The 15,758-nt window shown below is 47.6% G+C and overlaps 2 protein-coding genes across 2 annotated transcripts in view; both read right to left on the bottom strand.

Annotated features, from left to right (window-relative positions):
• Positions 1–13,900, bottom strand: part of ACOT2 (acyl-CoA thioesterase 2) — a 40,533-nt gene extending 26,633 nt beyond the window's left edge. Inside the window, exon 1 of the mRNA XM_045396704.2 lies at positions 13,618–13,900. The gene's annotated coding sequence lies outside the window, so the exon portion shown is untranslated. The remainder of the gene's footprint in view (positions 1–13,617) is intronic.
• On the bottom strand, positions 7,627–14,372 carry LOC135964369 (acyl-coenzyme A thioesterase 1). Its single transcript, XM_045396705.3, has 3 exons — positions 13,618–14,372; positions 9,355–9,557; positions 7,627–8,377 (listed from the first exon to the last, which is right to left on the bottom strand). The coding sequence occupies exons 1-3, from the start codon at positions 14,072–14,074 to the stop codon at positions 7,772–7,774; spliced, it is 1,266 nt and encodes a 421-aa protein (XP_045252640.2). The 5' UTR covers positions 14,075–14,372; the 3' UTR covers positions 7,627–7,771.
• Between the last annotated feature and the right edge of the window lie 1,386 nt (positions 14,373–15,758).

Below are 15,758 nucleotides of genomic sequence, written 5' to 3'. Positions count from 1 at the left end.
GCCGCCGCGCCCAGCCTGCCATTTTGTCTCTTAATGCACATGCCCAGGAAGTTGCTTCTCCCTGGTGCCTGCATTCAATTAACACTTTAATGTTAACAGCTGTGGATCATCAGGAGCTTGTCTCACTCTGGTGCTCTGGCATGGACTGTGAGTTTTCATTTTTAGAGAGGCAATGGGATAACTGTCAAACCATCACCTGACATTCCTAGTGGGTGAGGGAGAAAAGCCCTCTCCTTCCCTGCTCATGTCTATCTAACTACCTGTAACAGGGTTTTTAAAGGGATCATGGAGGGTGAAGGGCTAGAAAATTGGGGTCATTGATTGGTTGGGGTAAAGGGGATTAAATTTTCAGGAGGTGGAAACTGCTTTCTTTTTTTTTTTTTCCTGAGACGGAGCCTCACTGTGTCACCCAGGCTGGAGTGCAATGGTGCAATCTCAACTCACTGTAACCTCTGCCTCCCGGGTTCAAGTGATTCTCCTGCCTCAGCCTCTCAACCTCCAAGTAGCTGGGACTACAGACACATGCCACCACACTTGGTTAATTTTTTCATTTTTTAATAGAGACGCGGTTTCACTACCTTAGCCAGGCTGGTCTCGAACTCCTGACCTCGTGATTCGCCCGCCTTCATCTCCCAAAGTGCTGGGATTATAGGCATGAGCCACCGCACCCGGCCAAAACTGCATTCTTTAGTGAGTTCCTGTGGGGTCCTTCTGACAAGCTGGCATCAGCAGTTTCGTTGGTGGCTGATGTGATACCTCGGTTCTTCTTGATTTAAAAGAATTTAAACGAGACACACAGCGAAAGAAGTGCAGCATAGAGTAATTTATTGCAAAGGAAAAAGAATATTTTGAAAGTTACGTGCAGAATGGACGGTATACCATGAGAGAGAGAGGATTCAAGGCAGGCTGCTCATAAGGGTGAGCCAGCAGACACTGGCAGTAGGGAGACTCCCTATATGGGAGTCTTACATGATTATTCATAAGGTGGTGGGAAGAGGTGTTGCTAGTAGGCATGTTCTGGGTGCACATGCGCAGTAGCTGTACATGCTTGTTCATATGTCACATGCCTCACTAGCATATTACATCTCCACGTAGGGCTGTCTTCTTCTATTATAATGAGCAAAATATCCGTTTGAGGACAGGTAACATCAAAATGCTCATGCTGTCTATGGGGGAAATTCCCTACTGAAGATAGCTTTGCTTGAATGAGCGCAATTACAATGCGAATGCTGAGGCTCACTGTGTTGACTGTACGGGTGCCATGGTCGCTGCATCCCGAGAACACGGTCACTTCCTTAACTACCTATCCTGCCTCAGTTTCACTGGTGCACAGGACCTGAAAGAATATCTCGAATGGAAACGTTAACGTTTTATAATGTTCAAGTTGTTATCTATAGAGCAGTGAAGGGGAACTATGACCTTGTGACAGGGTCATAGTTCTCTATGTGACTCTGGAGCAACAGGCAGCAAACAGCTCTGAGCAAGTGGGTCAGAGAGCAGCTGACTCCATGACCAATGCTGTATGTGCGACAAGCTGGGCTGATTTGCATGTTGCCCCCTCCCTTCTTCCCTGAGTAATTTTATAAAGTTGATAGGGAAGGTTTCAGTGGGATCTTGGCCAGTCTCATAAAGGAGGCTGTTCTGAGGGGCTGGGAAGGAGGCCTCATGAGAGGAGGAAGGGCTCCCAGGGAAGGGCTTGGGCCAGGGTGCCTGATGCTGGGGTGGAGTGGAGGGCACTACTAGCTTCAGCATGTGCAAAGAAGAAGGCTTGGGGATTCTGAGTGGTTGGGGTGGTACTGTGGGAGGGGGATCACCTGCAGAGAAGGGGCAACAGGAGGTGGGAGGCCCTGGTAAAGATTCAATTCCCCAAGTGGCCCAGATGCTCTCAAAATGACTTGCCTCAGGGACTGTCCACCACCAAAAAAATCTCAGCACTCTCTCTTGCTATTTAATCAGATAAAGCCCCAGGATCTGAAGCCCCAGGTTCAGATCCTGCCTTGCCATTGGCTTGCAGGATCTATGACCTTGGCAAATGGCTTTGCCCCTTGCCTCAATTTCTTTTTCTGCAGAATGTGACAGGAATGTTCTCTACTTCCTGGTGGTGTTTAAAATATTAAATCATAATTAGCTCTAATAGCTAACACATTGAAGCCTGATGCCCAGGGCGTGATGCATGATTGTTAATTCCTCCCAACAAGATGCGATTGTTGTTATACCCATTGTATAGATGAGGAAATTGAGGCCTGGGACCCCTGAGATACACACACACACACACACACACACACACACACACATCACGAGGCGTTTGGGAAGTGACTGTCATGATGGTGGCACCCTCATTAATGGGATTGGTGCCCTTATAAAACAGGTTGAAGAGAACTGCCTCACTCCTTCCACTAGGTAGGACACAAGATGGTGCCATCTATGAGGAACAGGCCCTCACCGGACACCAGATCTGCTGGTGCCTTGATCTTGGATTTCCTAGCCTCCAAAACTGTGAGCAATACATTTGTTTTTTGTAAATTACCCAGTCTTAAGACATTTTGTTACAGCAGTTGAACAGACTAAGACAAGTGTCCTCACTACCGAAAAAAAAAAAAAAAAAAAGAGAGAGAGAGAAAGATGTGAGGTGACAGATAGGTTAATTACCTGGATTGCAGGAATCCTTTCACAGTGTGTTCATATACACATATCAAAACACCATGTTGGGTTGGCACAATGGTTCCCGCCTATAATCCCAGCACTTTGAGAGGCCAATGTGGGAGTGTAACTAAGCAGGTTAGCAGCTTAGCCTCAAATCTTAAGACTTTTTTTTCCTTTCCCCCTTTCTCCTCCCCCAACGAGTCTCAAGATATAACTCTGAGACCAGCTGCATACGTGTTTCCTTTCATCTTGAAATACAGCCTCGGAATGTGCTGAACCTCCACGCCCTTTCTTTTCCCATTCTATGCTTTCATGCTTCGTGCACATGTATTTACCTAGATGCTTGTTAAGTACACACCATTACCTGGTCATACATTTCCTTCAGCTTCAGGGGCTGGATCTGGATATGGACCAGACACCTCTAGCCACAATGATGGCACTGGCTCCTTCACCAGATGAAACAATACTTCAAGACAAGCCATTGGAGCAGGTCACGCTACCCGACAACTCCTAGTTCTGCTGCCTCTTCTGCACTCCAAACTCTCCAAAAACTCCTGGATTCCCTTCACAAATTGAAGAGTGGAAATATTTGCAAATAATTACACTCACTCCTCCCCTTGCTAGCATGGATAATAAAACTCACTCTCTTTATCACACCTCACTCTTATTATATTGGCTTCTTTTTACAAGTGGCAAGCAGTTGGACCCTTTTACTGATTACAGGAGGATCACTTGAGGCCAGGAGTTCGAGACCAGCCTGGGCAACATAATAAGACCCTGTTTCTGCAAAAAGTTAAAAATTAGCTGGGCATGGTGGCAAGTGCCTATAGTCTCAGCTACTCAGGAGGCTGAAGTGGGAGGATGGGTTGAGCCCCCAGGGGTTTGAGGCTGCAATAAGCTATGATAGTGCCACTGCACTCCAGCCTGGCCAGAGCCTGACTCTTAAAACAAAAACAACCCTCACCCCCACCCATCACTGTGTACACTTTATTTTTTGAGATAGGGTCTCACTCTGTTGTCCAGGCTACAGTGCAGTAACAACCTTGGCTCACTGCAACCTCCACTTCCCAGGTTCAAGTGATTCACCCACCTCAGCCTCCCAAGTAGCTGGGACTATAGGTGCACACCACCACGCCTGGCAAATTTTTGTATTTTTTGGTAGAGATGGAGTTTTACCATGTTGGCCAGGCTGCTCTCGAACTCCTGACTTCAAGTGATCCACCCACCTCGGCCTCCCAAAGTGATGGAATTACAGGCGTGAGCTACCGTGCCTAGTCCACGTTGTACACTTGAAATATGCTTTTAAAAACCATGCCCATTGGACTTGGGTATTGGTTACGTGGTGGTTCCCTTTAAAATTATTCATGATGGTCAAGTGCAGTGGTGCATGCCTGTAATCCCAGCACTTTGGGAGAGGCCAAGGTGGGAAGATTGCCTGAGCCCAGGAGTTTAAGACCAGCAGGGGCAACACAGGGAGACACCATCTCTTTTTTTTTTTTTTTTTTGAGACTGAGTTTCGCCCTTTCGCCCAGGCTGGAGTGCGGTGGCATGATCTCGGCTCACCACAACCTCCGCCTTCCGGTTTCAAGTCATTCGCCCACCACAGCATCCCAAGTAGCTGGGATTACAGGCGCGTGCCACCACACCTGGATAATTTTTATTTTATTTTATTTTATTTTATTTTATTTTATTTTATTTTATTGAGACGGAGTATCGCTCTGCAGCCCAGGCTAGAGTGCAGTGACACGATCTCGGCTCACTGCAAACTCCACCTCCCAGGTTCACGCCATTCTCTTGTCTCAGTCTCCCGAGTAGCTGGGACTACAGGAGTCCGCCACCACACCCCGCTAATTTTTTGTATTTTTAGTAGAGACGGGGTTTCATCATATTGGTCAGGCTGGTCTCCAACTCTTGACCTCAGGCGATTTGCCCGCCTTGGCCTCCCAAAGCGCCGGGATTACAGGCATAAGCCACCGCACCCGACCTCTATTTTAAAATAAATAAATGAATCATTGTGGAGCATGTGAGTTTAATGACCTTTTCTGTGTATTTTACAAAGTTCACAGTGTGCATGGGTTGAAAATGAAAGGAAAGATGCCTGTCAAATAACTAATAAAGACTAACTAGGCTGGGCCCGGTTGCTCATGCCTGTAATCCAAGCAGTTTGGTAGGCCAAGATGGGCGGATTGCTTGAGACCAGGAGTTTGAGACCAGCCTGGGCAACATGGTGAAACCCTGTCTCTGCAAAAATACAAAAATGAGCTGGGCATGGTGGCATGTGTCTGCAGTCCCAGCTGCTCAGGGGGCTGAGGTGGGAAGATCACTTGAGTCTTAGAGATAGAGACTGTAGTGAGCCGAGATCATGTCACTGCCACTGCACTCTAGCCTAGGTGACAGAGTTAGATCCTGTCTCAAAAAAAAAAAAAAAAAAAGAAGAAATGTCAAGAGGCTGATAGGTAATCTGAACCCCTGTGGTGCTTTTTAAAATTTTTCATGTTATTAAAACATTTTTTTGCCAGGTACAGTGGATCACGCCTATAATTCCGGCACTTTGGGAGGCCAAGCCGGGTGGATCACCTGAGGTCAGGAGTTCAAGACCAGCCTGACCAACACGGCAAAACCCCATCTCTACTAAAAATACAATATTTAGCTGGGCATGGTGGTGGGCGCCTGTAATCCCAGCTACTTGGGAGGCTGAGGCAGGAGAATCACTAGAACCCAGGAGGTGGAGGTCGCAGTGAGCCAAGATTAAGCCATTGTAGTGTAGCCTGGGCAACACAGTGAGACTCCGTCTCAAAAAAAATTGTTTTTATAAGATGGTGTCCCACTATGTTACCCAGGCTGGTCTTGAACTCCTAGGCTCAAGCAATCCTATTGCCTCAGCCTCCCATGTAGCTGGGATTACAGGCATGTGCTTCTACACCCATCAACTCATCTGTGGTGCTTCTGAATCTAATATTCACCAGCCTAAATTTCTAAGAATGGGCAATAGGGTCCCTAAGGTCTCAAAAGGGCGTCAGCAGACTCAAGTTTGGGATCCAGCATCTACTAAAACAGGTTTTAACTATTGCACTTTTCTAAGAGAGTCACATATAATTGCAAGAGAAAAGATAAAACAGTATGAACTGAAATTTTGTGTTGTGCCCTGGCATCTTGGGGTGGGACTTGGCCAGGCCAGCTATGGGCACTGTCCCAGATTGCATCATCTCTAAGAGTTCTCAGAGCCTCGGGTCGTGTGTACTCTAAATGGGGCTCCGTGCCCTGCACTGGCTTTCTTGTGGAAGTTTGGACAGACGTGGCACCAGCTGCATTGGTGGGTTGCAGAGTACCACAGGAGGTAGCTTCATCTCAGGATATCAGCTCTCTACTGTAGATCTGGTTATATTCTACTGCTACAAAACCATGAATTCCTTCAGAAAAAAGGTGCCTGAAGCTGGCAGCGGTGGCTCACACCTGTAATTTCAGCACTTTGGGAGGCTGAGGCAGGAGGATTGTTTGAGCTCAGTAATTCAAGACTAGCCTGGGTAACACTGGGAGACCCCATCAGTACAAAAAATTAAAAATTAGCCAGGCATGGTAGTGTATGCCTGTGGTCTCAGCTGCTAGGGAGGCTGAGGTGGGAGGATTGCTTAAACCTACAAGGTTGAGGCTGCAGTGAGCCGTGACTGTGCCACCGCACTCCAGCCTGGGCAACAGAGTGAGACCCTGCCTCCAAAAAAAAAAAAAACAGAAAGGAAAGAATAATAAATTAAGGCTTTTTTTCTTTTAATTACAACTAAGGTTTAAGAAAAATCAAGTTTATTGTAGAACTATTTATATCAAGTAATATAAATATTGTCTTTCTTTTTTTTTTTTTTTTTTGAGACAGTATCTTGTTGTCACCCAGGCTGGAGCACAGTAGCACGATCTCGGCTCACTGCAACCTCTGCCACCCAGGCTCAAGCAGTTCTCCCACTCAGCCTCCCAAGTAGCTGGGACTATAGGCATGCGCCACCGTGTCTGGCTATTTGTTTGTAGAGACTGGGTTTTGCCATGTTGCCCAGGCTTGTGTTGAACTCCTGAGTTCAAGCAATCCACAGGTCTTGGCCTCCCAAAGTGCTGGCGTTACAAGTGTGAGCCACCACACCAAGCCTAAATTGTTATTTAATTTCACATTTATCATTGTAAAAATCACTTATGTAATTCCTCTAACTAATGTTTTATCAGCTTTTGAAACACTTAAATCCTAAAGGTCCATATGTATAAACAGGAACGTAAAATTTATTTGCACTAGGAGAATCCTTATTAATCCAAGAAGATATCAAAGAAAAAAGTATTTGTTTTGAAAATTTTTAGTAGTTTTATATCTAACTAGTAATCAGTTTATAGGCAAGATGTTAACTTCCATTCTTAAACGAGAAACTCAAATCTGATATACTTTTTATATTATGTGCTTTTCTTCCACAGTAGGTAATCATTTAATTAATTAACTAATTAATTAATTTTTGAGGCAGAGTCTTCCTTTGTTGCCCAGGCTGGAGGACAAGAGCGCAATGTCGGCTCACTGCAACCTCTGTCTCCCGGCTTCAAGCAATTCTCCTGCCTCAGACTCCCGAGTAGCTGGGACTACAGGTGCACACCACCACACCTGGCTCATTTTTTGTATTTTTAGTAGAGATGGGGTTTCGCCCCGTTGGCCAGGCTGGTCTCAAACTCCTGATCTCAAGTGATCCGCCCACCTTGACCTCCCAAAGTGCTAGGATTACAGGTGTGAGCCACCACGCCTGGCTTATTTATACTCATTCAGTAAATAACTATTGAACTCCATTTATGTACCAGACACTGTTAATAGATGTTACTCACTTTTCCTTTCAGAACTAAAGCCTTATCAGTTGTGTGTTCAGATAGGAAGAAGAGACTTTTTCCACTTCTTCTGTTTTCTACAGTTACTCCCTTCCCAAACTGATCAAGTGTACAGTTTATAAAAATCTTCAAAACTCATTCTTACTGGTAAATTCATTTTAATAATGAGGGGGAGAAACTTTAAGTAGTTATTAAAAAGAAAAGAATGAATACACATACACACACTAAATGTGGCAGATGTTTCCAGGAGAGATTAGCAACAGAGAGGCCACATGATCAATAAAATTTACACTTTTGCTGGGATTGTCCCCTCTTGGCCACCCAAGTGTTTGTGGAAGAAAGTCTGGAGTTGTTTCCAAGCATCCACCTGAGCCATGGCATGAGCCCTGGGCTCCCCTCCGAAGATAATAGCACTGCCCACCAAGGCATGCAGGGAAGCCCGGCACAGCGGGAAGTAAGGAGGCTCAATATAGTGTCCCGCCCCTGCGTAACAGATGATCTGGGGCTTTCTCCTCCCATGGGCCTGCAAGCGTTTACAGGCCTCATTAGCATAGAACTCACTCTTCCAGTTGTGGTCATCCTGACCTACCAGGAACAGGAAGGTGCTCTCTGCCCTTTCCACAGGAATGAAGCTCTTCTGGTCAGGTCCTTCCAAAGGGCTGTTCAGGACATCCACAATGTCTGCATAGCCATCTTTGGTCACCTTGATGCGATTTCTGTTGACGCCCACCGGGGGCAGGGTCTCACCCTTGTAGTGTAAGGTTCCCCCAACATTGGCCACAGAGCCATTGATGATGACAGCAGCCGTGATGCCCTTCAGGAAAGAGGCCATGGAAAGGCAGAGCTCACCCCCTTTGGAAACTCCAAGCAGCCCAACTCCTGGACCTTTTACCTGAGAAAGGGACAAGGAAAAAGAAGAAGAATGACTCCACAAACAGTGAAACACGGTGAGTTGTGCCCACCCTGGAAGTTACTTGAACCTGAGTCTGAATCTGGGTTCTACCATTTACCCAGATTTGCAACTTTGGGAATTTACCTCCCCTCTATCTCTTCCTTTCCATAATTTCTCTATCACCACTCTTGGTGATAACCATGTGGAAGATCTATCAGCTAACTACTCTGGTTTCTCAGTTCCTGAATCTCATATCTCCCATGATCTTTTTCTCTCTCCCACCTGAGTCACCCATTCCCACTGTCATAACTAAACTGAGTCATCATCAACAAGTACATCATCTCAAGGCCGGGCGTGGTGGCTCACGCCTGTAATCCCAACACTTTGGGACGCTGAGGCGGGTGGATTACTTGAGGTCAGGAGTTTGAGACCAGCCTGGCCAACATGGTGAAACTCTGTCTCCACTAAAAAAAAAAATACAAAAATTAGGCCGGGCATAGTGGCTCATGCCTGTAATTCAGCACTTTGGGAGGCCAAGGCGGGTGGATCATTTGAGGTCAGGAGTTCAAGACCAATCTGACCAACATTGTGAAACCCCACTTCTACTAAAAATACAAAAAATTAGCCGGGCATGGTGGCAGGTGCCTGTAATCCCAGCTATTGGGAGGCTGAGGCACAAGAATCACTTGAAATTGGGAGGTGGAGGTTGCAGTGAGCCAAGATTGCACCACTGGACTCCAGCCTGGCAACAGAGTGAGACTCCATCTGAAAGAAAGGAAAGAAAAGAAAAGGAAAGGAAATAAAAGAAAAGAAACGAAAGTGAGAAAGAAAGAAGAAAGAAAGAGAGAAACTGTCTATAAGAAGTGACTTAAAAAGGTAGTGTGTGTTGGGGTAGGGAATGGCTGTCTGTGAACACGCAGACCATTCAAGAAGAGACCTGATACATCATAGCCCGTAAATCTGAGAGAAGAGCTAACCTCAGGATGACTGAGCAAGTAGTTCACGGCTTCTTCAAAGTACTCCAGATGGAGGATGTCCATGGTCTTGGGGAGGTCTTCATAGTTATAATAAGCCAGAGCCAGCACAGCAAAACCCTTCCCAGCCAGCAGACTAGCCCGATACTCCAGCAGGCCACCTCCAGTTCCGAACATGTCCACAATCCCAGGAAAGGGCCCGGGTTCTTGGAAAGAAACAAAACAAAATGCAAAGCTAAGCTATTCCTGAAACAGCTGGATGGTTTCTTATCAAGTTAAATACACACTTACCATACATGTGACCCAGCAATCCCACTCCTAGGTTATATTCCCACGAGAAATGAAAACCTGTGTTCGTCCAGAAACTTCTGGCAAGTGTTGATAGTGACTTTACTCATTATAGCCAAAGACTGGAAACAACCCATATGTCCTTTGACTGGTGAATGAATCCATTTAATGGTGCGCCACCAACAAACAGCAAGAAAGACTGCTACGTACAAGACACAAATGCCTCTCCAGTGCACTCAACAGAATGCACTTATTCAACGGAGACAGACTCAAAACGGTACTCATTCCAAATGACTCCACCCACTGAATATTTTTACCATTTACATTAAAGGTTTGTATTTCACACAAGAAAAATAAAGAATAATATGGCCAGGCCCGGTGGCTCACGCCTGTAATCCCAGCACTTTGGGAGGCTAAGGCGGGCGGATCACGAGGTCAGGAGATTGAGGCCATCCTGGCTAACACGGTGAAACCCCATCTCTACTAAAAATACAAAAAAAACTAGCCAGGCGTGGTGGCGGGCACCTGTAGTCCAAGCTACTCGGGAGGCTGATACAGGAGAATGGCATGAACACAGGAGGCAGAGCTTGCAGTGAGCTGAGATTGCGCCACTGCACTCCAGCCTGGGCGACAGAGTGAGGCTCTGTCTCAAAAAAAAAAAAAAAAAACAAAACAAAAGAATAATAACGCAGGCTGGGTGCAGTGGCTCACTCCTGTAATCCCAGCCCTTTGGGAGGCTGAGACAGGTGGATCACCTGAGATCAGGAATTCAAGACCAGCCTGGCCATCATGGTGAAACCCCGTCTCTACTAGAAATACAAAAATAGCCAGGTGTGGTGGCGGGCACCTGTAATCCCAGCTACTTGGGAGGCTGAGGGAGGAGAATCGCTCAAACCCGGGAGGCGGAGGTTGCAGTGAGCCAAGATTGCGCCACTGCACTCCAGCCTGGGGGAAAGAGCGAGATGCTGTCTCAAGAGAAAAAAAAAAAAAGAATGTAAACACCTTATGGGCAACACTTTAAGAAATAGTTCAGTGCTGATACCCTCAAACTATCAAAGTCCCACAGACCCCGTGCCCTTTCCTTACTTTCCAGTATCCTGGACTTTCTGTGTATCACTCTCTTGGTTTTCTTTATAGTATTACCACTTAGATATGTACCTTAAACAATATTTTATTTTGCCTATTTTTTGAATTGTATCTAAATGGAATGATACTAAATGTGTTCTTCTAGGGTTTGACTGTTTCACTCAACAGTGGTTTGGAGATTCATCCATGCTGATTCTTTTTTTCCTTCTTTTATTTTGTATATCTTGATAGATGTTGATTCTTGTAGCTGTAGTTCCATCACTTTGACTGCTGGAAATATACCTCAGTTTATTAATCTGTTCTATTGTTGATGGACATTTGGGCTGCTTCCAGTTGGCTTTGCTCTTTTTTTAAATTAACCCAGACTGCTCATCTGCAATGGCTTTCCTCTTATAAGGAATACGCCTCCTGGTGCACATGTACCAGTAGAATAAGATACTTAACTGTGTAAGTTAAGACACATTGTTTCCCAGAGTAGATGAACATGTTCACTCCTTCTAGCAGCGTGGAGTTTCCTTTCCTCCACACACTGGTCAGCAATTGGTAATGCTGGCTTCTAAAAGTCTGCCACCTCTGAGGGTGTGAAATGTACTCTGTTGTTTTATTTTGCATTTCTTTGATTATTAATAAGGATAAGCATCATTTCATTTTTACATTGGCTGATTGCTCTTTATGTAATAAAAGTATCCAGTAACCTCAAATTTCCATTGGACAGCAAGAGGCCTTCCTATTGTAAATGCTAATTTACATAAACCTGAACATATTGTGGGAGTTGAAAGAAAAGTTGCAAAAATGAGAAACTTAAAAGAGCATTTGTGGGCCCCATGTCCCTAGGATCCCGAGAAACCCCAGTGCCCCAGCAGCCATGAGCACAGCCCAGGCGTGTGCTGATGGACAGGGACCGTGTGCTGGCAGCTTCCAGACGGCCTCCTGCGGGGCTTCAGCCGCCCCTCCTCAGGGAGCTGCCTGTGACACTGCAGCAGCGCCGCAGCTTCCTGGTCTGGAAGCAGTACCGCACCCTGCTGCCCGACCTGGTGGATAAAGAGGCCCATGGGTGTGAAGCCCTAGGCTTTTCCCTAGACGCGGAGCCCAATCACGGAGGGCCTTGCGAGAGATGAAGCACATGCAAAACACAGAGGTCTACATACTGCACCAGCCCCTGCCCAAGTATGACCACTGTGTGCGTGAGAAGCACCGCTGGGTAGAGCAGCACCTGGAGCCCCAGCTTGTGGAGCAAATCATCCTGACAATGGACAAGACCGTGGTCTTTGGGGACTTGCTCACTGATGACAACCATACCATTCGAGGCCAAGAGGAGAGGCCACAATCAGTACCTGGTCCTACCCTGCACAAGGTGGCGGCTGCCCTCCTGGAGTGACAACAGGAGGGAGATCATAGACAGCCAGCGGGGAGCTAGGCAGCAGGAACGAACAGGCCCTGCAGGGGGCAGCATCTGCAGCTGGAGCAAGGGCGGGTAGGCAGACACCGTAACCTCCATGCCCTCACAGGCCCAGCCACCTGGCACCTCCTGGCTGCCATGGAAATACAGTGAGAAAACCAGTCGAAATTCTTTTTATTAAAAAAATGGCTTCCTGGTCAATACATAAGAACATTAAAAAATTGAAACAACTTGAAAATTTTTGTTGTTGTTGTTGTTTTACTTTGTTTTGTTTTGTTTTTTAGATGGAGTTTCACTCTTTCTTGTCCCCCAGCCTGGAGAGCAGTGGCGTGATCTCAGCTCACTGCAACCTCTGCCTCCCGGGTTCCAGCGATTCTCCTGCCCTGGAGAGCAGTGGCGTGATCTCAGCTCACTGCAACCTCTGCCTCCCGGGTTCCAGCGATTCTCCTGCCTCAGCCTCCTGAGTAGCTGGGACTACAGGCGTGCACCACCCCGCCTGGCTAATTTTTGTATTTTTAGTAGAGAGTGGGTTTCATCATGTTGGCCAGGCTGGTCTAGAACTCTTGATCCGCCTGCCTCGGCCTCCCAAAGTGCTAGGATTACAGGCATTAGCCACTGCGCCCGGCCTGTTTTTTGTTTGTTTTTAATATTATAAGTGTCTTTTCCCTTGCCTTACAATGTCTTTTCTTTTTTTCTTTCTTTTTTTTTTTCTTGAGACGGAGTCTAGCTCTGTCGCCCAGCCTGGAGTGCAGTGGCGTGATCTCCGCTCACTGCAAACTCCGCCTCCCGCGTTCAAGCCATTCTCCTGCCTCAGCCTCCCAAGTAGCTGGGACTACAGGCCCCCGCTACAACGCCGGCTAATTTTTTGTATTTTTAGTAGAGACAGGGTTTCACCGTGGTAGCCAGGATGGCCTCGATATTCTGACGTCGTGATCCGCCCGCCTTGGCCTCCCAAAGTGCTGGGATTACAGGCCTGAGTCACCGCTCCCGGCCCTTACAATGTCTTTTAACTGAACACTAGGTTGAGGGACCTCTCAGTTTTGGAGTGGCAGAGGCACGTCCCCAGCCAGCTTTCCGTTCCATTCCTGTCTCCTCACACTAACCTTCGGAATCTTGGAAGCTACATCCTTTCTCTGTGTGAAAAGCGCAGGCACGAAAAAATAAAAAATAAAAAAGTAAGTGTAACTCCCCTCAGAGGGCCGGGCGCGGTGGCTCACCCTGTAATCCCAGCTCTTAGGGAGGCAGAGGTGGGAGGATAGCTTGAGACCAGGAGTTCGAGACCCGCTTGGGCAATATAGCCCCGGGGTGGGGGGGGCGGGGAGAGACACACACATACACACACACACACACATACACGCGAAAAGCGTGGTGGGAGGGACGAGGGGAGACACACACACACACACACACACACACACACACACACACACACACACGAAGTGAAAAGCGCAGGTACAGGGTTGAGCAGACGGGAACAAGTATCAGAGGTGACTCACCTGGAGGCAGGAAAAGAGTCCCGCGCACCCGGCCCGCGCGCACCGGCTCGCGCCGCACCCCCGGAGGGAGAAAGTCACGCTCGTGCCGCGCCCGGCACAGCAGCCGCCCCGGCTCGGGGTCGTGGCCCTCCAGCACCTCCAGCTCCACCGCCAAGGGCGTTCGCACGTCGCGCTTGACCAGCCGCAGCAAGGGTTTCTCGGGCTCCAAGGCCCAGAGCAGCCCCATGGGCTCAAGCCCCGCGAAGCTGCCGCCCAGCGCGGGCTCGCGCTCCAGGTCCAGCTCGCCGCGGGCGTCGGCGCGGTAGCGCGCGTGGGCCTGGAAAAGCGCGCCCTTCTCGTCTCGCAGGGACGCGCGCAGCGTGACCGGCTGCTCCGGGGCTAGGCCGCGCACGGCGATTCGCACCGGCTCGTCCCAGCAGCAGCGGCCGGCGGGCTCCAGGATCAGCGTCGCTGCCATCGGAGCAGGACCCTAAATGACCCGGTCAACTTGCCTCATCTGTGGAGACCCCAGCAACTGCGCCCAACTCTTCCTCCAGGACTGCAGTAGCAGGCTAAGCGCCCCCTAGGGCAGAACTGTCTGTTAATGTGAGCTGGGAAGGCCAGAGTCCAACGGATCGGCCAGAGTCCTGCCGATCAGCCATACCAAATACAGACACACTTGAACTTGCTTAAAGTCTCCTGTGTTGAAACCTCCACTTTATGTTGGAAAGCAGCTTCCTAGTTTTGCGTTTCAGAAGCTTGCTGTCTCGCGGAATGAGCTGGACCAGGGCTAGTTGGTCCCAGCTACTCGGGTGGCTGAGGCAGGAGAATGGGGTGATCCCGGGGGGCGGAGCTTGCAGTGGGCCGAGATTACACCACTGCCCTACAGCCTGGGCGACAGAGTGACAGTCCGTCTCAAAAAAAAAAAAAAAAAGAAAAAAAAAAAAAAAGAACCAGGCAGCTAGCAGCCTCCAGGCGCCAAACTCCCGATGGCGAAGAGGAATGCAGGACTGAAGTTGGTTTTGATCACTTTGTTGAAGAATTCACACTCATTACTAATCATAGGGCTTTTCTGTCAAAATCTGCACCATGGTGTTTTCCTTGTGTGTTCTCTGTATATGCCTATCCTCCACATCAATCCCACACCGAAGGGTGTTGACTTCTTACTAGCTGTGTGACCTCTGAGCTTCATTCCCTACAGGTGTAAAAATAGTCAAATGAGGTAATAGTTATTAATTTCTCGAACTCCTGACTTTGTGATCTGCCCGCCTCGGTCTCCCAAAGTGCTGGGATTTACAGGCGTGAGCCACTGCGCCCGGCAAATAGTTGTTATTTTCTTACACTGGTTTCTCATTTTTGTTCCAGTCAGGCAAGTGTTAACTCTTTTTTTTTTTTTTTGAAGAGACAGTGTCTCACTATGTTGCCAGCCTGGAGTACAGCGGCGGTTTACCATCACTGCACACTTACAAGCCTCAAACTCCCTGGGCTCAAGCCATCTTCCTGCCTCAGCCTCTCAAACACCTCAAGGGACTACCGGCGCTCCCCATGCATCGGGCTTTTTTCTACTTTTTCATAAGCTATTGGTTCCAACCAGAAGTGGGTTTTGTTTGTTTTGTTTTGTTTTGTTTTGTTTTCCATCAAGCTTAAGCTTTAGACCCCTCCCAAGCCCTCATACCTGATTTTATGATTTCCTATCTTTGTAATTAGAGAAACCTACAAATGCATAAGCTTCAAACCCACAAAACCTGTGTTTGCCTCTGCTCCTAATAAGGCTGTCCTGGAGGTAAGCCTTTTTATCTCGTTCCAAATGCTCTCATGTCCCATGTCATTATCATACATTAATTCCCTGTTAGTTCTAATTACCTTCGTATAGGTTCTGTGGCATACATCAAGTATATTCTGTGCATAGAAGTCTCAGGAACTAAAGAAGGTAAATATAATAGTAGCTAATTGTTAATACTTACAAGAACCCTATTAGTAAATTAAGAGAATTTAACTGATTTTCTGAAGATTGTACAGCTAGAAAGTGGAAGTTGGGCGAGGTGGCTCACGCCTGTAATCCCAGTTTACTTGGAGGCTGAGGTGGCAGGGTTGCTTAAGGCCAGGAGTTTGAGACCAACCTGGATAAGACCCTGTCTCTAAAAAGAAAAAAGGGCCTGGTG

This window comes from Macaca fascicularis, chromosome 7, assembly GCF_037993035.2.
Source record: "Macaca fascicularis isolate 582-1 chromosome 7, T2T-MFA8v1.1".
NCBI lineage: Eukaryota > Metazoa > Chordata > Mammalia > Primates > Cercopithecidae > Macaca > Macaca fascicularis.
Note: the sequence above shows the minus strand (reverse complement) of the source record. Positions and strands in the feature narration are given on the sequence as shown.

What these genes read in the sequence shown, in the direction of transcription:
- LOC135964369 (XM_045396705.3), bottom strand. Translation starts at nt 14,074, where the DNA reads ATGGCAGCGACGCTGATCCTGGAGCCCGCCGGCCGCTGCTGCTGGGAC. An exon ending in GACTCTTTTCCTGCCTCCAG is followed by an intron (nt 9,558 to 13,617) that starts GTGAGTCACCTC and finishes TTTCTTTCCAAG; the next exon opens with AACCCGGGCCCTTTCCTGGG. An exon ending in ACTTGCTCAGTCATCCTGAG is followed by an intron (nt 8,378 to 9,354) that starts GTTAGCTCTTCT and finishes TCCCTTTCTCAG; the next exon opens with GTAAAAGGTCCAGGAGTTGG.